This window comes from Geotrypetes seraphini, chromosome 3 (genome assembly GCF_902459505.1).
Source record: "Geotrypetes seraphini chromosome 3, aGeoSer1.1, whole genome shotgun sequence".
In the NCBI taxonomy this organism is placed as follows: domain Eukaryota; kingdom Metazoa; phylum Chordata; class Amphibia; order Gymnophiona; family Dermophiidae; genus Geotrypetes; species Geotrypetes seraphini.
In genome coordinates this window covers 191,937,962-191,961,736 of record NC_047086.1, presented here as the reverse complement: position 1 = coordinate 191,961,736, position 23,775 = coordinate 191,937,962, and the positions used below count along the sequence as shown (strand labels likewise).

Sequence of the window (23,775 nt, the reverse complement as noted above, 5' to 3'; positions counted from 1 at the left end):
CTGAAAACAAAATGTGGAACCAGTTCCTGGGCTTCCAAGAGTGTAAAATTGTAAAGTTTATTAATACAAAAAACAATTCAAAAATATCACAATATGCTAAAAGTGAAATTGATACAACATAAGTCCACTGCATAAATAGTAACCAGACCCACTTCCACATTTTGTTTTTAGTATTACCCGATCTTTGTGGTACCCAGGTCCATTTCTGTGGTTGGGAGGACCGTCCGCATGACGTAGACCACCCCACAGCATCGTTTTGCAATTGGAGGATTCTAAACAAGCCCTGCTTTAGCATTAGATCTCATTGGCCAGCTGTGATGGCATGGCACCGCTTGGACTTTCAAAGGCCCATCATAATGCTTTCTCTGTTTCTTGCAGTCCACCCTGCTGATGTCCCCTAGACAGAGAACAAAAGTGTCCCGGATCACACCAACCATGAAAGGTAAAAGGACAGCAATGGAAAAGCGATAACATCTCACACCAAATCTTTTCTAACATTAGCGTTGGGTATTGCTGTGTGTGAACCAGTGAGACCACAGAGTTTTCTTCCTCAGATTACAGATGCAACCGACCCTTCCTCCCCTCATTCTATAACTTGACACTTGAAGTTAAGCCAAAACAAAATAAGAAGGAACAAGAGTTTCTGGCTGTCACAGGTACCACTAAACATTAAAAATTTTTATTTACATCAAATGTCCAAATATAGAAACTAATTGCTCAGGAGAATAACAACATATGTCATAAAAATGGAGACATACAGTATATTGGACCCAATACGATCTGTGTTTCAGCTTCCTTAGCCTTTGTTAGAAAAATGAAACAAAATAAAAAACAATAATAATATCTTAAATGGGATAAATGGTCTCAAAGAGCTAAGAAATATGTGTAAAGAGATAGTGAATGTTGAGTGCAGATCCCCAGTGAGAGAATTCAGAAAACTAAGATAAATTAAAGAGTGATGAACTTTAATTTGATTTGAACTGTCCCCGTGGTTTACCAATTAATTTACTTTAAAAAAGATATTTATTACTGTTTGTGCTTCAGTGTATACTTTGGTTCCATTTCAGCTACATTGTAAAACGTTTGTGTCATAAGCCATATTTCCAAGTAAGATGCTGTTTAATTATTCACCACAAAGAAAAATGGGGAGACCCAATGATCCACAGTGAAAACAATCCACCGATGAAAACAAAAACTGTGGATACAGATGTTCTGGAGATAATTTATTAAACACTGACATATAAAACCAATTAAAAAAGTACAATGATAAAAATTACTGTGATAAGAATCCAACAGGACACTACACGGTCCATGTTTCGGCGAACATGCCTTCCTCAGGGGTCCAATGGTTTGCAAACTCACATATAAAGAATTGGACTGAAAACAGTCTATTGTCTTTAAATATGTGAGCCAAGAGCACCGCAGACAAGCTGAAGTAGCAAAAAAATGCTAAGAATTATCTCCAGAACATCTGTATCCACAGTTTTTGTTTTTGTTTTCATCGGTTAATTATTCACCACCACACCGATTCCCACGTTCACATCACATGGATCTATTCATTTAATATAATTCAAGCCTTTTTTCTTTTACTGTGGACTGGCAGGAAATTTCTGTGGACTGGCACTGGTCCACGGACCGGTGGTTGAAGAACACTGCGGTATATGTCTCCATTTTTATGACATTTGTTATCCTCCTGAGCAATTAGTTTCTATATTTGGACACTTGATTTAAGTAAAACTGTGTATTGTTTAGTGGTACCTGTGATGCCCAGAAACTCTTGTTCCCTCTTGTTTCTTGGAACACAGGCTCTTACTTCTTTGTTTTAATTGCTTTTCCGGCTTGAGACCACACATGGTTTTTCAACATAAATTTAGGCTCCAGCTGCTTGTAATGTTATAGAATACTAGCACTTATATGTATAAGTTGTAGGTACCTATACACAAATTGCTTATTCCCGGATTCTATATATGGCACCCAAAATTAAGCACCTATCCTAGATGTGCGCCCAACTAAATTGGTTAACATTTCAATTAGTGCCAATAAATGAGTGCTAATTATTCCTAATTGACACCAATTCAGATTTGAGCGCACATCTTGCTATGTACTATTCTACTAGGAGCCGCTGAAAAATTAGCCCAACCAAGAAGAGAATGATGTGGAGCTATGAAACGTACAAGTTATTCCACTCTTTTCTTGATACTTTTTGTTTCAACGATATGAAATTAAACAAAAAATGTCTAGACAAGTGTGGAATAACTTGTAACTTTCATGGCTCCACATCATTCTCTTCTTGGTTGGGCTGAGATCTTTTCAGTGGCCCCTCGAATAACAATGTGCCCCCAAACCCCATAATGCACAACCCAAAAGAGGGCATGGCCACAGGAGGTACACACAGTGGCATAGCGAGGGTAGGAGGTGCCCCAGGCAGTGGCGCACCCTCCTCTCCAGCCCTACTTCTGTTCAACTCCCCTCCCTCACTCCTTCCGCATCCCCATGCCACACTCACACCCTCCCTTCCCACCCCCACCTCTTTAAATCGTTGCTAGCGCGAGCAGCTTCTCCAGCCTGCTGATCGCATTGGCACTGTCTTTCCCTCCAATGTCACTTCCTGGCCCTGCAACCCGGAAGTGATTTCAGAGGGAGCCAGGCTGGTGCGAGCAGCAGGCGAGTAGTTGCTCGCACTGGCAAAGATTTTAAAGAGGTATGGGGGGGCAGGGAAGGGAGGGCAGAAGCATGGCATGGGGGAGGTGGAGAGGTGCCTGGAGCGGTCCACCCCTCCCCCCCATCCTCCCCTTACTATGCCACTGGGTGCACAGATAGTCAAGGGCATTCCTAAAATTTGCAAGCAGGGTTATAGAATACTGGGGTTGCATATCCAAACTGGACTCCAGTAATTTCTTTTGTTTTCAACAGGCGTGAATCCTGATGCCCAAATTTGGGTACCGAAATCAGCACTCAGTGCTAATTCTAGAATTGGAGAGGGGCCTCATCTTTGAGTGCCCATTATAGAATAACATTGAGCGCCATTTTTTGAGCACCATTTGCTCAATCTAACCCTTAGTGCATACATGCAAAGAGACGTATGTATGGTAAAAGCATGGGTGATTCTCCCTGTACTGTAAGTTGTGTCACTTGGTGCACTTTAGCACCAGCAATTAAGCCTGCCATGGCTCACCAATGCTAACCTACACTTATTCTATAATCCAGGGGTTCTCAGCCTAGGCCTCGGGACACACCAAGGTTTCAAGGACATCCACAATGGATATGCATGAGATACATTTGCAAGCTGTACCTCAGGAGATTCAGCTGGGGGCAGGGCTGAGGGCAGAACAGGGCGGGGGGCAGGTGCCCTCTGTTTTTTTTTTAAGAGGAAATCTGGTAGCCCTACTCCTGAGCAACTACTAACTCTGTTCCAAGCTTCAGTTTGTCATCACTTTAACTCTTTTCCCGTGGCATAGTTAAGGGGGGGAGGGTAGGGGGAGGTGGGGGGCAGTCTGTCCTGGGTGCCGTCTTGCTAGGGGTGCCGGCAACCCTCCTCCTCTCTGCCCGCCCTGCTCCTCCCCCTGCTGCATGCTCCTTGCCTTCCCTTGTACCTTTTTTACTTTTCCGGGGCGAGCAACCTTGCTGCTAACATCGGCATTGGCGCGTTCTCTGATGTCACTTCTGGGTCCCACGCCTAGGAAGTGACATCAGATGGCGAGCTGACACCGATGCAGGCGTGCTGATTGCCTCTGAGAAGTTAAGAAGGTATGAGGAACAAGAAGGGGCTCGTGCGTACGACGGGGAAGGGCACCACCACCCTGTACACCTCTCACTCTCGCTACGCCACTGCTCCTTTCTGCTAGTGTGAGCAACCGTGTGCCTTTGCTGTATATTATGAGGAATGGTCCTCAGTTTGTGAGATGTTAATTAATACTAAGAATAAGAATGTCTCCTCTTTGTCTTTCTCCTCTGCAGAGCTGCAGTTGATGGTGGAGCATCACCTGTGCAAACAAGAGCAGGAAGTCGAAAGCGATGGATGCTCAGAGCCCCAGGACAGCTTGGCTGAAGTGTATAGCCCTGAGACCTGCTGCCAGGGTTGCTTGGACCCAAGCTCTGCCCCCACCAATGTTGATGTGCACAGTCACGTTGTGCAGGCCCATGTGGAAGCAGATAATAGACTGACTTCAACAGAAACTGGAGAGCTGGCACCTCTGAAATGTGTGTAAATAAAAGCTAATGGGTTTTGTTTTTTTTGGGGGGGAGGGGGTTTACCTGACATTTTCTATAGAAAATGTGAACCTCTATTCACAACTACCTGGGGATTATTTCCCTTCTTTTAAATCCCCTTTAATTCAGTCATTGCAGTGACAGCCCTTGGCCAAGGCTTTTGAAAAGTATATGAAGTAAGGCTGTTTACTGATATATAGGATGGCCAGATTTTACATTCATAAAATCTGGTCCTCCCTAGACCCATCCCATTATGCCCCTGTCCTGCCCCTAATCCAGCCCTAGCCCCGCCCCCGCTACTTGGAGAGCATGCGCGGATGCCCTCTTGCCCGACACAATTTCGGGGGAAGCTTTTCAAATCCCGGACAAAGTGCTGGGTTTTGAAAAGATGTCCGGACCCCTGGACATGTCCTCAAAAGGAGGACTTGTCCGGGGAAATCCGGACACCTGGTAACCCTATGAATATATTACATTCCCTAGCCTTTGTTATGTGGGTAAAGTTGATAATCGTTTAATCTATGCTGTAAACCACATCAGGCTTCTTCAGAGAGGTGACATATAAATATTAGTAATAAATTAATTCATATTAGAGCTCCTTCTAGGACCCTGAGATAATGGGCTTTAAATACACCACCAGGGGTCAGTGTTGTGTGGTGACTGAAATGGTTACTGCTGTGCCTGTTGCATGCTGAGTCCCAACTGACCTAAAAATCAGACATGAGTCAGGATGGAACCCCAAACCCACAGCAAAGCTAGGGTTACTATTCGTCCACGAAAACTCGGACATGTCCTCTTTTTGGTCTTCACAAATATGGTAATCCTAAGCAAGGTACTGCTGCTGAACTAGCTTACACTTGCTTAAATTATCAGGTCAGGTTTAAAATACTGCCATTAGAGTTATATTATCAGATCCAAAATATGAAAGGATTACTTTACTTTGTTCAATTACATTGGTTACCAATTTCTACCAGGATAATTTATAAGCTCTGTGTATTGGCTTTTAATAGTTTACATGGCTTTTAATAGTTTACATCCTTATTTGCTGGATTTAGTTTCATAGGGTCATATGCAACAAAATCAATTCTGTTTACAATTTCCATCGCTTAAATCACATGTGTCAAACACAAGGCCCATGGGCTGAATCCGACCTGCCTGGTCTTTGTATGTGGCCTGCGGCAATGCTCCCGAACTTCCCCTTCTCACAGCCCAGCAGGTCTTCCCTCCCGACGGTGTTGTCCTTGGCTCACCTTCCTGCTTTTCGTCTGCCGTGGTCCACCCGTGCAGAAACAGGAAGTTGCGCGTCATTGGAGACAGACCGCGGCAAGCGAAAAGCAGGAGGGGGAGCCACGTACAACATTGCTGAATTACCGCGGCCGGCAGATTTTTTGGCTTGGCGGCAATATCGGACTGGCACTGGAGGGAAAGACATGCTGGGCTGTGAGGAGAGAGAGATATGAAGGGAGATAGGTTGAACCTGGGGTGGTGTGGAGGAAAAAGGAAAAAGATACATGAAGGGAGAACCATTGGGAAGAGAAAGGGAGAAATGGTGGACCTGGGGGGAGGGAGGGAGGCAGATAGACAGGGGAATAGATAGGATGGGGAGGCAGTTGGGAAGAGAAAGGGAGAGAAGTTGGATCTGGAGATGGAAGGGAGGTAGAAATATTAGGCCTGGGGGTGGAAGGGAGAGAGAGATGCAGCATCTTTTTTTTTTCCTTCCATCTCATTGTTCAGCATCAAGGGAGGAGAGAAGAAGAACAACAGAAAAGAGGAGGAGAGAAGAAGAATAACAGAAAAGAGAGGGAGCAAAATGTTGGACCAAGAGGAGAGAGGAGGAGAGAAGGAAACAAGACGCTGGGAAAGGAGTGAGATGGGAAATGGGAGAGCTACAGAATAAGAGAAGATGGAAAATTGATAGGTAGCTTAAAATTTAAAAATAAGGAGAAGGATGAGAAAGAGGACGAGATTTGAGTGGACAGAGGCAGAAAAGAAAAAGAGAAAAGTTGAAAGGAAAAAAAATCAATATATTGGAGACAGAGACTGGAGCAAGAGAGAAGAGGAGAAAGAAATGGACAGCAGACACTAGAAAGAGAATTAGAAGATAGAGAAAATCAGAAAGAGAAACTGAGACCAAAAGCAAAATGATCAGACAACAAAAGGTAGAAAAAATAATTTTATTTCTATTTTGTGATTGCAATATGTCAGATTTGAAATGTGTATCCTTTCAGAGCTGGTGTTAGACAGCAAGCGTGAACTAAGACCTAAAAGAGAGAGGGAAAGTCTTTTTTATTTATTTTGTATGTAACACATAGCCGACGTGGGTTTGGAGAGGTTGTATCCCTATACTTCTACTAAGATTAACCCCCTCCTTTGCTGGCGCTTAGCGTGGGTTTTGGTGCCGCCGGTGCCGATGATTGATCTGATGCTCATAGAAGTCCTGCGAGCATCGGAGCAGTTGCCGTCGATGCTGGGGCCCTCGCTGTGAGTTAGTAAAGGAGGGGGTAAGTATCTTAATAAAAAAATTGGCCCGCGACTTAGCCTGTGTTTTAGATTTCAGCCCCTTAGATGATTTGAGTTTGACACCCCTGGCTTAAATCAGTTAAGCTATTCTGTCAACCTAGTGCTTCTTTTTTATTCTCAAGCTGTTTGGAATAAACTTCCTCTCACTGTTATATCAGAAACTAATTATTTAGTTTTTAGAAAGCTTTTAAAAACAGTTTTATGTGAGAAATTTTTGAACTGGTTGTTTTTATGATTTCTTCAATATTGCATGTTTAACGTGCTTTATTGTAATCCTCCTGGAACTCATAAGGGCTACGGCGGAATGTAAAAATGCTTTGTAATGTAATGTAATATAAAGCATCGGTTGCTAGCTTTATGCTCCCTGGGGGGAAAACGAGTGAGATATCAATGCCACTCTGCTCCAAAAGGGATGCAGGAGTTAATGTCTTCCCACAATGTAGAAGCATCGAGCTCATATACTTCTTCTTTGAGTCATATTGTGATAGCTGAGTTACTTAGAGGAGAGAGGCAAAAAAAAAAAAAAATCCAGATGATTCAGACCTGACATCCAATGTCATTTTTTTATTATTGTTCTTTATTCATTTTTAAAACTTCAATTGTGCACAAAAGATGATGCATTTACATAAATTATTATCATTACAGCACAATATATTTAATAGAATAAAGACAAGACTTGGAGACATCAATGTCACTAAGATCAGAAGGCAACACTGAAACAGAGCCAGTGAACTGCAGTCTTTTACTGTATACCATTCATAAATTTGTAGTTTCAGATTTTCAGCAAATGCAGTTATTCACATCCATGGGTGTTCTGAGGTCTAACCAAAATGGCTTCAATCTATCCTTGAAGACCTGGAGCTGCTGTGCCTGGCAATCCTCACACAGCAGAGGAATGCAAGTCAGCCAGCCCTAAGTTCCACATGGCTAAGTGCAGTGTTTCCTGGGATAATGCAACTGGAAGTAAGCTCCATGTGCAGTCTGTGCTCTGTGCGCTAGAGAGAGCGTGCCCTGCTGCGAGAGAACAAGTGAAGCGGAGCTGGCCTGTTGCCAAGGGACCAGCTTCCTGCCTCCGTCCTCCCTTCCTGTTGACTGGATATTAAGGGGCAGTTCTATAACTGGGCTTCTAAGTCAGATACCTAGATGCGATGTGCTGTATGAATTCTATAACGGCATCTGGGCGCCAAGATTCTGTTATAGAATACTAGCATAAAGCAAGGATACTTACCAATAGCAGCTATTCTCCGAGGACAGCAGGCATTTATTCTCGCATGTGGGTGACGCCGTCTGTGGAACCCAGTACGAGACACTACCAAGTGGACTGTCAGTTTAAATTTTTTAGGCAGTGTCTTCCCGCCCGATGTCAGCTCCTGGGACCATCAGCTCAGTAATCCAACTAGGGGAGGTGGGTGGATTGTGAGAACATATGCCTGCTGTCCTCAGAGAACACCTGCTACAGGTAAGTATCTATACTTTCTCCAAGGACAAGCAGGCATAATATTCTCACAGGTGCGACTCCTAAGCTGCCAGGATCATGACTCTGGACAAGGAGGGTGGATATACAGACATGATCCTGGTGAAATCCAAGAGGGTTGGAGGGAGATTGGTGCTCGGGAAGTAAAAAGATTCTGCACATTACCCACATGTGAGAATATTATGCCTGCTTGTCCTTGGAGAAATTGGCATCTGCACACCTACAATTAGGTACGCTCACTTTTTCCATGTCAATAGTAAGTGTAAACGGTTGTATCTAAATATAGCAGCTGAGCATTTAACTTACGGTATTCTATCCATACGTACATCTTCCTTGAGTTTAAGCACCAAACAAGTTGCATGTGTCATTTATAGGGCTGAACATTGATTAAAATTTTTAATCACTGATTAATCGCATAAAGCACCCCCTTACATTTTCTCCTGCATAGTGCAATATACCTATAGAAAGCAAATGTAAATTCTCAAATCTGGCACTTTTCAATTCAGTTGTCTCGTAGAAGAGCAGTATATCAAATCCTTTTTCCTATGTAGCTGGGACTCTAGAGACAGTGAGAGACTGTGGATCTGGCTAGCCTGCTGGTAGTGCCCTTGCCTTAATCGCTAGCCCTACTGGCAGCCTATGAAAGGTCAGAGGGAGGGAGGGACTCCCAAGGGCATACTGGATTGTGGCGGCAGTGATAGGGCAGATCGAGGAGGTAAGGGGACCTGCATAGACGTGCTTTAAAATTTGTGATGCAGGTTAAACATTTAACGTGTTAATCGTGTTATTAACTTGTTAAATGTGCAGCTCTAGTCATTTGTAGAATAGCGCTGGATGCTCACGTAGCACGCCAGTATACACTTACCAACATGATTTATTTAATAATTGTTTTCTCAGGTACTTTAACTAGATTGTGAGCCTTCAGGACAGTTAGGGAATTTCCAAGAACCTAACTTTATTTTATTTTATTGAAATACGTTCTGAGCTTCTGGGGAGGATGGACTATAAAAAATGAACAAATAAATAAATAAATGATTTTAGTACATAAATGCAGGGCCGCCATCAGGGCAGTACCACCAGTCCTGCATTCAGGGGCCCGGAGCTGAGAGGGGGCCCGGGCTCCCCCAGGGTCCTAGGCCAAAGTATAGGGGGAGGGGCGGTCCGCCCCACGTGGACAGGAGAGAGCTGGTCGGGGGACCCGCGGAGTTCAATACATCTCGAGCCGCGAGGCTCATCTTCTGTTCCTGCCTGCCCTGCAGCTCACATATAGCCGATCGCAAGTGTTCCCCGATGTCAGCGCTGACGTCAGAGGGAGGGCTTAAGCAAAGCCTGCCCTCCGACGTCAGCGCTGACGTCGGAGAATACTTCCGGTCGGCTATTTGTGCGCGACAGGGCAGGCAGGAACAGAAGACGAGCTTCGCGGCTCAAGATGTATTGAACTCCGCGGGTCCCCCGTCCAGCTCTCTCCTGTCCACGTGGGGCGGACCGCCCCTCCCCCTAGACTGTGGCCTAGGACCCTGGGGGAGCCCGGGCCCCCTGTCAGCTCCGGGCAGGAAACAGAAGACAAGCCTCGCGGCTTGAGCTTCGTTTTGCTGAGAAAGTTGCAAAGATGGGCTGAGTGGCAAACGCGGAACACAAAAGGGGGGAGGGAGTGCGTTTTGGACACAAGGCATGAACTTGGGAGAGAGGAAGGGAGGGAAAGAGATGCTGAGGTGGGGGAGAGAATGGGTTTTTGGACACAGAAGGCATGGACTTGGGAGAGAGAAAGGGAGGGAAAGAGATGCTGAGGTGGGGGAGGGAATGGGTTTTTGGACACAGAAGGCATGGACTTGGGAGAGAGGAAGGGAGGGAAAGAGATACTGAGGTGAGGGAGGGAATGAGTTTTTGGACACAGAAGGCATGGACTTGGGAGAGAGGAAGGGAGGGAAAGAGATGGTTGTGTACACGGGGAATAGAAGAAATGAGAATTTTTGGTCATAGGGAGGGAGTGAGGTACAGAAAGTGGCATACCAGGGGGGGGGCGGTCCGCCCCGTCCCAGGTTTACGTCCCAAGGGGGTGCACAGCTGGCCACCCTCCAGTGTTCTCCCTAGGCCGGCAAACTGCGGCTCTTTAGTCACTTGAGTGCCACCGCCGCCATCGGGAACAGGCCGGCGCCAAGTTCTCCCTGCTTTTCCCTGTGGGGCCGGCCAACTCTCGCCACTCGCGTCAATTCTGACGTCGGAGAGGACGTTCTGGGCCAGCCAATTGCTGCGGGGAAGAGAAGCAGGGCGAACTCGGCGCTGGCCTGTTCCCGATGGCGGCAGTGGCAGCCTATTCCCCAGTGGCGGTGGCAGCATTTTACCAATGGTGGTGGCATAGGGGAGGGCAGGGAGAAAGAAAGAAAGGGGGGACAGGAAGCCTGAAAGAAAGAAAGAAAGGGGGCAGGGTAAAACAAAGAAAAATGGGGCATGGAAAGAGAGAGAGAAAGACAGACATACAGAACGAAAGAGGGTGTGGAGAGAGAAAGAAGGGGGCAGGGTGAGAGAGAGAAAAACAGACATACAGAAAGAAAGGGGGTATGGAGAGAGAGAAAAAGAAAGAAGGGGCAGGGTGAAACAAAGAAAAAGTTTGGGGAGGGAATGAGGTCTGGAGGAGAGGAAGCATACAGGAGGCTGAAAGAAGGGAAGAAATATTGGATGCACAGTCAGAAGAATAAAGTGCAACCAGAGACTGATGAAATTACCAAAGGTAGGAAAAATGGTTTTATTTTCAATTTAGTGATCAAAATGTGTCTGCTTTGAGAATTTATATATGCTGTCTATATTTTGCACTATGGCCCCCTTTTACTAAACCGCAATAGCGTTTTTTAGCGCAGGGAGCCTATGAGCGTTGAGAGCAGCGTGGGGCATTCAACGCAGCTCCCTGCGCTAAAAACCGCTATCGCGTTTTAGTAAAAAGGGAGGGGGAATATTTGTCTATTTTTGTATAGTTGTTACTGAGGTGACATTGCATAAAGTCATCTGCCTTGACCTCTTTGAAAACCCGCGGAATATAAATGATAATTAACATTTTCTCTGCGTACAGCGTGCTTTGTGTTTTTAAAATTTTATTGTTGGTAGATCATTTTGACTTGGCCACAAAGGTAAGGGGGAGGGAGGGAGGGGAACTGCTGAAAGACATCTAGTAATCCTTGAAGGCTTGACTGTGCAGGGAATTTAATCATGTTTTGTTATGTGACTGGCATTATTTAGACTTTAATTTCTATGAATGAATAGAATGAAAATGATATAAATTACTTGCTTGTTTTTATGTGCGTGTGCTGAAGGAAAGTGGAGAGAGAGTGGGCTGAGGACGCTGAAGGGAAATGGGGAAGAGAGAATGGGGAGAAGACGCTGATTTATAAATTGACAATTGTACAGAATATTGTTTCTTTTTTATATTCATCCATAGCTGCATGTTAATGATGTGCTCATATGCACTTATTTATCATCATAACATATACATCATCATTAATATGCAGCTGTGGATGTGTAAGGACAGGCTGAGGAGGATGGATGGGAAGGAAGGAAGGTGCACATATCAACATATCGTAAATTTTTAACATGCATGATGCAGCTATAGGCAAGCAGAGGAGGATGGGATCATACAGATGTGTATGTTCAGATATGCGTTCAGATGTGTAGTTTTTTCTGATATATTTATTAAGCTTACAGTATTTATAAAAACACATTTAATACTTGTTACAAAAAATATTGTGCAATTGTGATCTACTTCTGGCCTACAAAGGTCAAAAGAAATCCTTAACTGAGATTTTACATTCAAAAGTGAATTATAGCTACTAGCACTATTATTTATTAGTTATTTATTATGCAGATGTTTGTTAGTTTGTTATTAGTTCAGTATTAGACATATGTTAGTTTAGAATAGATAGGTATAGATTAGTTTAGTTTAGGTTAGGTTAGGGCCCTGCTGAAAGAGTATACCTTGACGTGGTTGCAGGCTTACAAATCTTTTGGTCAAAGAGTGCGGCGACAGAGAAAAGTATGTGTGTATTCGGCCCATGGAAGAAGGGGGGGGGTCGGGGGGGAAGGGGTGCGTGGGGGGCCCAATAGGATTGCTCAGTAAGGGGCCCAGAAATTTCTGATGGCGGCTCTGCATAAATGACACTTATATTTAGGTGTTAAAGTTATAGAATGAAAGGCTAGGTGGAGCAGTAGCATCAGCACAGTGTCATTTGGTTTCTCGGGCACACGTCACTCTTCTTTCATTCCACCATCTTCTCCTCTCCTCCGAGCAGCCATTTTTCTTCTTCTAAGTCCCAGTGTTCCCTCTATTCTTGCCCTCTCTGCACACCAGTGCTCATGAAGTGTCCCGCTTATCTCCTACTAGCCAGAAAGCAGTAGGATTTCTCAGTTGCTGTGCCAGTAGGTCTCATAGAAACAGAAACATGATGGCAGATAAAGGCCAAATGGCCCATCCAGTCTGCCCATCCACAGTAACCATTATCTCTTCCTCTCTCTAAAAGATCCCATGCTTTCTTGAATTCCGACACAGTCTTTGACTCCACCACCACCTCTTCCGGAAAACTGTTCCACGCATCTACCACCCTTTCTGTAAAAAAGTATTTCCTTATATTACTCCTGAGCCTATCACCTCTTCACTTCATCCTATATTTCATGGTGTTACCAAGACATGCCAGTGCATAATTGGGTTGAGACACACACTGAAGTGGACACCCCAGCTGTCCTAGTGCCAAAGCTACTGGGAGAGGGTTAAAAGAAGATAAGGAAAGCAGAAGAGGAAGAAGGTATAGTGGGGAGAGTGTGGCGCAGTGGTTTAAGCTACAGCCACACTGTTCCTTGTGATCCTAGGCAAGTCACTTAATCCCTCCATTGCCCCAGGTACCCTGGATAGATTGTGAGCCCGCCAGAACAGACAGAGAAAAATGCTTGAGTACTGAATAAACTCATGTAAACTGTTCTAAGCTATCCCGGGAGAATAGTATAGAAAACTGAATAAATAAATAAATAAATAGTGGAGGAAGAACATATTGGAAGGAATTAGAGAGTTGAAGTGGCACAAAAGGGGGAAGAGATGACAGGAATTTTAGGGAGCAGTGTATGGTAGAGGGTGAGAACTTGTGGAAGTCAGAAGTTAATTTCACGAGAAGCTGATGTTCTAGTTCCCTCTAGTATTGATAAATATATTTGGAAACACTGTATGAAGCAGTATAATGAATGGATCTGAGCAGCTGTGTCATACTACTATTGTACTATACTTTATCATAAAGCCCTTCTCTAATATAAAAATGACTCAAAACCCTTATTTTTTTTTTTCTTTTAGGTGAAATATCAGCTGGGTCTTTACAAAAGGTTAAAGAGAACCAGACAGAGGAGTTGTGCCAGGACATGCAGACAAGCCACATACCATGGCGGGATTCCACGGACCTGCAAAGCGCTGACTGAGCAGGTGACATGTCATATCATAGAAAAATAAAGGCAGATAAAGACTATATGGCCTGTCTAGTTGGCCTATCCATGCTATCTACCATAGTAACATAGTAGATGACGGCAGATAAAGACCCGAATGGTCCATCCAGTCTGCCCAACCTGATTCAATTTAAAATTTTTTAATTTTTTCTTCTTAGCTTTACCCAGTACTGTGCTTGGGTTCCAACTGCCGAAATCTCTGTTAAGACATACTACAGCCCATCTACATCCTCCCAGCCATTGAAGCCCTCCCCAGCCCATCCTCCACCAAACGGCCATATACAGACACAGACCGTGCAAGTCTGCCCAGTACTTGCCTTAGTTCAATATTTAATCTTATTTTCTGATTCTAGATCCATCCCTTCTTCTCCCTTAGAGATCCAGCATACTTGTCCCAAGCTTTCTTGAATTCAGATACACTTTTGTCTCCACCACCACCACTAGGAGGTTGTTCCTCGTATTCAAAAACAAGGAACCGATGATCTTGATAGAGTCTTTAATTCAACCAATTGAAGCATACACAATGCAGTACATAGGCAACACAGTAAAAGAATTCTGCATTGTATATACTACAATTGGTTGAATTAAAGACTCTGTCAAGATCATTGGTTCCTTGTTTTTGCTTCCTTGTTATCCCTGTGGAACTTTTTGATGGATTTTTTGGCTTGTCTTGTACTCTGGATTGTTCCTCATATTCACCACCTTTTCCATGAGAAAGAATTTTCTGAGGTTGCTTCTGAGTCTGTCCCTTTTCACCTTTATTCCATGGCCCCTAATTCTAGAGATCCCTTTCAGCTGAAAGAGACCTACCTCATATGCATTTATGCCATGTAGGTATTTAAACATCTCTTATTATATCTCTCTTCTCCCACTTTTCCTCCAGATAGAGGTCTTTAAGTTTGTCCCCATATGCCTTATGACGAAGACCACCGACCATTTTAGTAGCCTTCCTCTGGACTGACTCCATCCTGTTTATACCTTTCTGAAGATGTGGTCTCCAGAATTGTACACAATATTCTAAACGAGGTCTCGCCAGAGTCTTATACAGGAGCATCAATGCCTCCTTTTTCCTTCATTCCTCTATGTACCCAAGTATCCGTCTAGTTTTCGCTGTCACGTTTACCTGTTTGGCCACCTTAAGATTGTCACAGAAGTTCTTCACTCCCTAAACTGTACCATTCCCTCAGGTTTTTGCAGCCCCAAAACATGACCCTGCATTTCTAAACATTAAATCTGAGCTGCCAAATTTCAGACCATTCTTCAGGCTTCACTAGGTCCTTCCTCATATTATCTATATCATCAGGGGTGTCTACCCTATTACAGATTTGGTATTATCTGCAAAGAGGCAAACCTTACCAGACAGCCCTTCAGCGATATCACTTACCTTGCAGCACACCACTAGTAATTTACTTTACCCTCTTTCGCTTTCCACTCAACCAGTTCATAAGAACATAAGAAGTTGCCTCCGCTGAGGCAGACCAGAGGTCCATCTCGCCCAGCGGTCCGCTCTCGCGGCGGCCCATCAGGCCCACTGCCTGAACAGTGGTCTCTGACTAATTTTACCATTTACCTCTAATCCTATCCCTATAACCTTACCTCTACACATATCTGTACCCCTCAATCCCTTTGTCCTCCAGGTACCTGTCCAGACCTTCTTTGAAGCCCTGTAGCGTGCTTCTGCTTATCACATCCTCCGGTAGCGCGTTCCATGTATCCACCACCCTCTGTGTGAAAAAGAACTTCCTGGCATTTGTTCTAAACCTTTCCCCTCTCAATTTCACTGAGTGCCCCCTTGTACTTGAGGTTCCCCATAGTTTGAAAAATCTGTCCCTGTCCACTTTTTCTATGCCCTTCATGATCTTGAAGGTTTCTATCATGTCTCCTCTAAGTCTCCGCTTTTCCAGCGAGAAAAGCCCCAACTTTTTCAGTCTGTCAGTATATGAGAGGTCCCCCATACCCTTTATTAGCTTAGTTGCTCTTCTCTGGACTCTCTCAAGTACCGCCATGTCCTTCTTGAGGTCCGGCGACCAGTACTAGACACAGTACTCCAAGTGCGGGCGCACCATTGCACGATACAGTGGCAGGATGACTTCCTTCGTCCTGGTCGTGATACTTTTCTTAATGATACCCAACATTTTGTTCGATTTCCTTGAGGCAGTCATTCACTTTAGGGCTCAAAAATTGTAGCATCCTTTTTCACATTTTTTTAAATACTGAATGATATATACTACATTTGACAAAGAATATGAATAGGGTCCCTTTATGTTGAATGCTTTTCTCATTTGAGGAACTGTGAGGTCGTGTGATATGTGCTTACACAGCTTGAAGCCTGGTGTATTATAGCGACATGTACCAGTCTTTTCTTTTTGAACTCAAGGTATGGAAGACTCCCCTTCATTCTGTCTGCCAGATGCCTTAATTTGAAGTACAAAGCCCACTTAGCTCCAGGCCAGGATTTGCATCAGTTGCCTTTTAGAAGCGGCTTTAATGTACTCCAGAGTATCAAGGTCTAATGCTAGTGTTCCGCAAGCTAAAGATCACTGAACACTAGACACAGATGGAAAGAAAGTAGACCAAAGGAACATGTTAAATCTGAAAATTGTGACCCACTAGTTCCAAATTCTTTATTACCCTCATGTATTATTCCAACAACTTGATGATCTTGATCAGTCCCCTTCCATATTGCATCAAGAGCAATGACCAGTACAAATCAGACATACACAAATCAGACATATGTAATTTAATAAAAACATGAATACCAATAAAAATATTTAAAACAAATGACACTTAGGGCTCTTTTTACTAAGGTGCGCTAGCGTTTTTAGCGTGCGCTGAAGATTAGCGCGTGCAAAACCACGTGATAGACTAAAATACTAACGCAAGCTCTATGGAGGCGTTAGCGTCTAGCAGCATTGTAGCGAGCACTACTCCACGTGCTAATGTCCTAACGCACCTTAGTAAAAGGAGCCCTTAGAGAAGGAATGAGAAGTAAAAATCAATAAAATCATAACATTAATGAACACCATTATCCCCTCCCTCTTTTACAAACGCATACCGTGGGTTTAGCGCCAGCAGCGGTGGTAACTGCTAAATCGGTTAGCATACCTTAATAAAAGAACCCTTACTAAAAAATTTGGCTCGCGACTTAGCCTATGTTTTAGATTTTGGCCCCTTATGTGATTGAGTTTCACACCCCTAGGGCCTAGGGTATATAAATTGAGGTCTTCAAGTCTCTTTTCATACATTTCTGACCTCTGAAAGCTAGCAAAAAAAAAAGTATTAAATTAGTCCACTATTCCTATGAGTGTTGGAGCTGTTCCGCCACGGCCAGCTCTAAAAACCGGGCTACTGTTTTGTAAAGGGAGGGGGGGGGGGGGTTAGTGAGTAGAATATGTCAGATTTTGAAATTTGCCATCTTTGCAATATATTTTGTACAGTTCAGGGGGATGAATCACTATTTTCTCTTTCTCTGATGTTCCACTAAATCCAGAGTCTGATTTTCTGTGGGGGTTTGTCTGCATATTTATATTTTGAGTTTATGGTTACTTATTCTATACATAATAATAATAATAGTGAGAGTCTATCTGTATTTTGTGTGTGTGAAAAAGGCCAGGTATTCTGTTACCATTGAATGCCTTGTAGGATTGATCTATACTAAACCAGTTTGTTCAGTTTTCTATTAGGTATATGTTTATTGTTCATTTGATATCCCACTAATGCAAAAGGTCATTTGTAAATGTGTGCATAGAAAAGAAAGCCAAAATCAACAGTAAAGTTAACCCACCAAACAAGTAAACAATCATGCATAGTCAAAATAAAATTACAGTGGTACCTTGGATTACGAGCATAATCCGTTCCAGGAGCATACTCGTAATCCAAAATGCTCGTTTATCAAAGCGAGTTTCCCCATAGGAAATAATGGAAACTCGCTTTGATACGTTCCCTCCCCCCCCCCCCCCAAGTCCAGTGGCGCTGTTCTATCCCCCCACCCATGAGAACCGGCTCTCCTCGAAGGCCCCCCCTGCGATCCGGCACCCTCCCCCCCTGCGATACGGCACCCTCTCCCCCGCAATTCGGCACCCTCCCCGTGATTCGGCACCCCCCTGCGATTCGACACCCCCGCCACGATTGGGCACCCACCCCCACCGCGATTGGGCAGCCCCCACCGCTTCTTACTGTCATCTGGGCACCGGCATGTCCTGTGCGTTGGTGCCGGTGCCCAAAGATCGGCCTCCTCTTCTTGCTGGGCCTTGAGCATCTGCGCATGCTCAAGGCCTGCGAGTTCACGTTCTCTCCGAGGTACCACTGTATCTAAAATGTGTCTGCTACTAATGTGTCTGTGGCTGCCTCCTCTTCTGTTCTCTGGCGGCATAGCGGCAGACCGGGTTGCCTGCCTGGTCCCATGCTGCTTTCCATGAGAACTCAATTCTCGCGGGAAGTGGCAGCAACCCGGTGGCATCACTTCCTATGTGCGGCATCCGGAAGTCATGTCAGCGGGAGAGGACGCGGTCGCGAGGAGCACGTTGAAGTTGTTCCTCACGGCGGTCAACAACTAGAGGTACAGAGGAAGGGAAGGGGCATGCATGTGGCGAGGGGAAGAGTGAGAAGAGGCGGGGTGGAGAGGAAGAAGGGTGCTGGCGCCCCCACCAACATGGTGGCCTGCCTCCCTGCCCCCCCTTATTACACCACTGCCACAATGGGTCCTTAACGTAGACAGATATGTACTGAATATTATCAGCACACAAACAGAAGAGCAAAACAAGTCCTTTGTAGAACAACAACAAAAGGAGCAACTGCTTATGGAGTAGCTGAAAAATTGGCAGGGACTAAAGTGTTCCAAAAGGCACTTCTGATCACCCAAATTTGCTTGAAGGTAAGGGGTGTGTGACTTCTGAAAGGTCCAAACCCCCAAAATTTCATGGGTTTTAGTTCTGTGCAAGTCCCAAAATGCCTGGATTTCAGGGGTTTTGCACTTTGGGGATTCACACACCTCTGGACTTTTGGCGTTTTGTGATTGTGCACTGTCAGACCACATCACTTTTGGGGATTTTCACACTTTGGAGTCTCGTCCCCCCCCCCCCCCCCCCCATACACACACACACACACCAAATTGTGGCATTTTGTAACTGTACACTTACAGAACACACCACAGATTGGGATTTCCACTCTATGGGGTCCGTCCCCTCCCCCCCAAAATTGTTCCATTTTATGACAGTGCGCTCTCAAACCACACCATGCTTTCGGGTTCACACACTTAAGGGTCACACAAACCTCTTGGTCTTAGCCTATCGGGACTGTGCGCCCTTTAGTGTTTTTTGCCAGGATAGTGTTCATTGTTTCAACTTTGTATCAGGACATTTATTGGTACCTTATATGACTATGATACTTGTTTAGACTTCTGAGGCAGGCCAATTGGCCAAAACACAATTTGTGTCAAGCCACTGAACTATTCATTGAATCATTGAACTCATTTTGTGGTCAATAAAGCAGTCCTTTTAGAACACTTTTAGTCTCTGCTGGTTTTTCGTCTACTCCGTTGTTGCTCCTTTTACTGAATATTAGCACCGCCTAAGTGCTGACTCCACCCCCAGTCTGCCCACAAAATATCCGGCAATATATTATTTTATGGTATGTGCCGATAATTCAGCGACACTACCTGGTTAAGTGCAATCAGTGGGGTAGCGAGGGGTAGCAGCGCCTGGGGCAGTGGTGTCCCTCCCCCGCCTCCTGCAGTGCGCACGCCCCCTTTCCTGTAACCTTTTTAACTTCAGAGCGAGCAGCAACCAACTTACTGCCTGCGTCAGTTTGGGCACTCTCTCTGACATCACTTCCTAGGCACTTGTCCCAGAAGTGATGTCAGAGAGAGCGCCGAAGCTGATGCGGGCAGATAGTTGCTGGCTGCTTGCACCGAAGTTAAAAAGGTAGGAAGTGGAAGGGAAGGAGCACACACGCGGCAGAGGGAGGAGTGGGAAGAGAGATGGAGAGGAGAAGGGGGTGCCAGTGCCCCCCACTGAGTGCCATTGAACACCAGCCAATAGCCCCACACAAGAGTGGTTCCTGGCTGGTTAAATTACTTTGAATATCGACCCCTCTGTTTTTACTTATAGAAACATAGAAAATGACGGCAGAAAAGGGCCATAGCCCATCAAGTCTGCCCACTCTAACAGCCCTCCCCCAAGCTACACTCTATCAATCCTCCCCAAGCTGCCCTCCTCTACGCTACCCTCGTAGGGATCCGATGTGGGCATCCCATTTATTCTTAAAATCTTGTATGCTGCTGGCTACGATCACCTGTTCCGGGAGCTCGTTCCAATGGTCCACCACTCTTTCAGTGACTTCTTTATTTGGATTTTTGTCTTAGTCATCGAGGCCTATTCGGGGCTCTGTCTCCAGTTTACTTAAGTGTATACAGGGAGTCTGGGCATATCAATTTGTTCTGTATAGCACCGGCTCTTACATTATTTTAGTAATGGATATTTGCTATTGCAAGTATGGAATCTGCTAAATGAGGGTCTTAATCTTGAGAATTGACAGGTCAGTCGGCAGTTCTTACATTTATGGATTTATTGAGCAATAATTTATCAATAATCACTCTAATTCTTTTTCTTTCCTAATCTGCATTTCTGCCCTTTTTTTTCTCTCTTCCTCTTCTTCTCCCAGGAATGCCTACCTAAACTAAGACTCTGTCTGTCAAGGGCAGCAGAAGCTACGCCACCAGAGCAGGAAGGAAGAGCACACGTGTCCTGTTTTGCGGAAATAGTTTTTAAGACATTGTAATTGAGTGCCTGTGTGTAGTCCGTAAACGTTTTTCTTTAGAGATGCCCCGTCTGGGAAATGGCCACATGCAGGGCGCTGCACACCCTCCATTCACCTTCAGCCTTAGTTTATTCTAGTGAGCGGTCAGGAGAGCACCATCGCACCCTGAGGGACAAATTTAAACCAATCCATGTGAAGTTAAGTTTTCAGCAAGCCATTGTGTTTGGGAAGGGGAGGAGGGAGGATCGGATACTCTACCCCAATGCATTACAGTATCTGTGATTCTGAGGTCAAGAACTCTTGGACTGGGCACAAAAGCCTCTCTCTGGAAATGGGGTCTCATCACATCTCTGATCTGGTCTTTCATTTATTTCCATAATAGGTGTCTACTTTAGACATTTGTATATTTATAGATGAAGAATACGATCAAATGCACTTTTTTGCAGCTTTCTTGGACATCTGACCCAGAGTCCTTGTTGAGTACAGCAATGTAGTGCAAGAAGCTCTGGCGTAGCGAGGGTGAGAGGCACCTCTCCCCTGCCCTCTTCTCTACCACCCCCCCCTGCTGCGCGCTACTCTTTCCTTACCCCGTACCTCTTTTAACTTCCCTGGTGCAAGCAGCATCACCATCTCACTGGACGTTGGCATCAGCTCTTCCTAGGCGCGAGACACGGAAGTGACGTCGGAGGGAGAGCCGATGCGGATGCGGGCAGCAAGTTGGTGATGCTGCTTGGGGAAGTTAAAAGAGTTCTCCTAGGACAAGCAGGATGAGTCAGCCACATATGGGTGTTGTCCCAACAGCTCTCAATTTGCGGAAACTAAACAAATTGGGAGCTGTTGGGACAACACCCATATGTGTCTGACTGCTCTCCACGGAGAACCTACGTTACAGGTAAGTAACTACACTGTATGGAGAAGGGAAAGGATGTGGGGGGTGGGGATGGAGAAGAGATGTGATGGCGCCCTCACCAAGATGGCACCCGGGGCGGACTGCCCACCACCTACCCCCCTTACTATGCCACTGGCAAGAAGCAAAGCCACAATGTTTTAATAAGCACAAAGTCCACAGTTACTTTGAATCTTAGGGCATTGGTTCTCAACTCGGTCTTGGAGGACCCCCTTGCCAGTCAGGTTTTCAGGATATCCACAATAAATATGCATAAACTTGATTTGCATACACTGCCTCCATTATATACAAATTCCTTTCAAGCATATTCATTGTGGATATCCTGAAAACCTGACTGGCAAGGGGGTATTTCAGGAATGAGTTGAGAAACACTGCCTTAGGGCATGTAAGTTCATTTTCAAAGGGAAATGCCCTGTGGAATCTCCCTTTGAAAACACAGATGGTGCGCACAGCCTGGGTATTTTCTGGTTGCAGTGAAGCAAATGCAAGTTGTGTGCCTAAAAATATGCATGGTAATTTACAAATTCCACCACTGTACATGCTTGCCCTCCCACCTAATCCCACTCACTGTTTTATGCACATTGAAGTAGAATTGCTTATACTTTTTCCTGCAACTGGGAGGGAGAGGGGTCAAGTTTCAAACCACATCTATACACAGGTGAACATTCATTTTCCTAAGTAAAAGCTTTTAAACATTGCCCCTGTGCTAAGAACAAACCAGCCTAATTTTCAGCCTCTTCAAATTGTTCTGGCTTTGATGTCATTCCTATGTAGATTTTACTGTTCAAGACTTTGGTGCCTGTTGTTGATATGGGCAAATATATTTCCAGAAAGGGAGTATCATTCCTAATTCTGGCTTTCATGAGATCATTTACTTTAAATAAAGAAAATGAAAAGCATTGTGGAGGCTTTTCTTATTTATTTGATCCTCTTTCTGGTAGAGTCCAATGTGAATACAGACTGTATGACATTTCAGGTGGGAATTGAAATGTTGGTAGCCTTTCGCTGGGCTATGGCTAGTTCTGAAAGCCACACTTCCAAAAGGCAATAGACAGGCTCGAGGCTGGCCTAAAAGGACTACCTCAGAGGTGAGTGGCAATAGAGAACATTGCTTCATGGAAAGACTAAGAGCAGTCTCCCAATCAGTGGCGTAATGAGGGCGAGAGACGCCCGGGGCAGTGACACCCTTCCCCTCTTCTCTGTCCCCCCAGCTCCTTCCCACCTCCCCTTCCACCCATGTGCCTTCATGCCCCCTCCTCCCCCCCCACAAACCTCTATGTCTTTGCTGGCACAAGCAGCAACTGTAACCTGCTGCCCGGATCAGCGTTGGCTTTCCCTCTGATGTCACTTCCTAGGGGCCGGACCCAGAAGTGATATCGGAGGGAGAGCCGACGCTGGTGCGAGCAGCAGGTTGCAGTTGCTGCTCACGCCAGCAAAGAGATAGAGGTACGATGTGGGAAATGAAGGTGGGAGGAGGACCGGGAAGGAGTGAGGGGACAGAGAAGAGGAAGTGTGCCGACGCCCTCATCAAGATAGTGCCTGGGGCGGACCCCTCCCCCCCCACACACACTTACTACGCCACTGCTCCCAGTGGCAAAGAGGCATAAGTGTGGATTGTTTGCATACTTGGGGAAGGGGCAGCAAAAGCTATGGAAGTCATCTTGTCAGTGGGTGGAGGGAAATCAAATCAGAATAAGCATGCATAACATGTGAGATGACATCACCTCACCTCCCCCATGCTTATTTCAAACCGTGTCTATGTAAAGAGGGATTCTTAGTTGTAAAGGAGTGAGGCTGAAGATAGTAACTGGGATGGAAGGCAATGGAACAGCAATTAAATTGGGTGGATTATATGGGCCTTAATGTCATCATGTGCTGTATTATTCTGTATTTCTTTATTTCTGCAAGGGATATAATGCTCCTGATGCTCTGTTCACTACTGCTACTATTAATTATTTCTATAGCACTACCAGACATACGCAACACTATTTTGAGTCACAAAGAAGACTAAGTCCTTTGCTCAAAGAGTTTACAATCTAAACAGCCAAGACAGACAAACAGGATGTCATGGATGCAGCTAAGGGGAACGGTTAATCTGCTGGCTGGGTTGGAGGGCAGAGAGAGTACAGGCCAATCAAACCATTGTGACATCACTGATATTGGCTCTTATTGGTGGAATGAGGCATTATGACATTACAAGCTCAGCTCTGCTTACCAAAGACTGAAACTCTTCACACTACTACTACTACTACTACTATTATTAATTATTTCTATAGTGCTACCAGACGTATGCAGCGCTGTACAGAGTCAAAAAGAAGACAGTTCCTGCTCAAAAGAGCTTACAATCTAAACAGCCAAGACAGTCAAACAGGATGTCATGGATGCAGCTAAGGGGAACGGTTAATCTGCTGGCTGGGTTGGTGGGCAGTGGGGAGTAGGGTTA

The 23,775-nt window shown here is 45.0% G+C and overlaps 1 protein-coding gene across 1 annotated transcript in view; it reads left to right on the top strand.

Annotated features, from left to right (window-relative positions):
- PPP1R1A (protein phosphatase 1 regulatory inhibitor subunit 1A) overlaps nucleotides 1–22,052 on the top strand; it is a 138,058-nt gene extending 116,006 nt beyond the window's left edge. The window contains exons 4-7 of the mRNA XM_033935383.1: nucleotides 379–442; nucleotides 3,958–4,200; nucleotides 13,524–13,649; nucleotides 20,330–22,052. Of these exons, the coding sequence (XP_033791274.1) occupies nucleotides 379–442; nucleotides 3,958–4,200; nucleotides 13,524–13,645 (429 nt within the window). The 3' untranslated portion in view covers nucleotides 13,646–13,649; nucleotides 20,330–22,052. The remainder of the gene's footprint in view (nucleotides 1–378; nucleotides 443–3,957; nucleotides 4,201–13,523; nucleotides 13,650–20,329) is intronic.
- The last annotated feature ends 1,723 nt before the right edge of the window (nucleotides 22,053–23,775 follow it).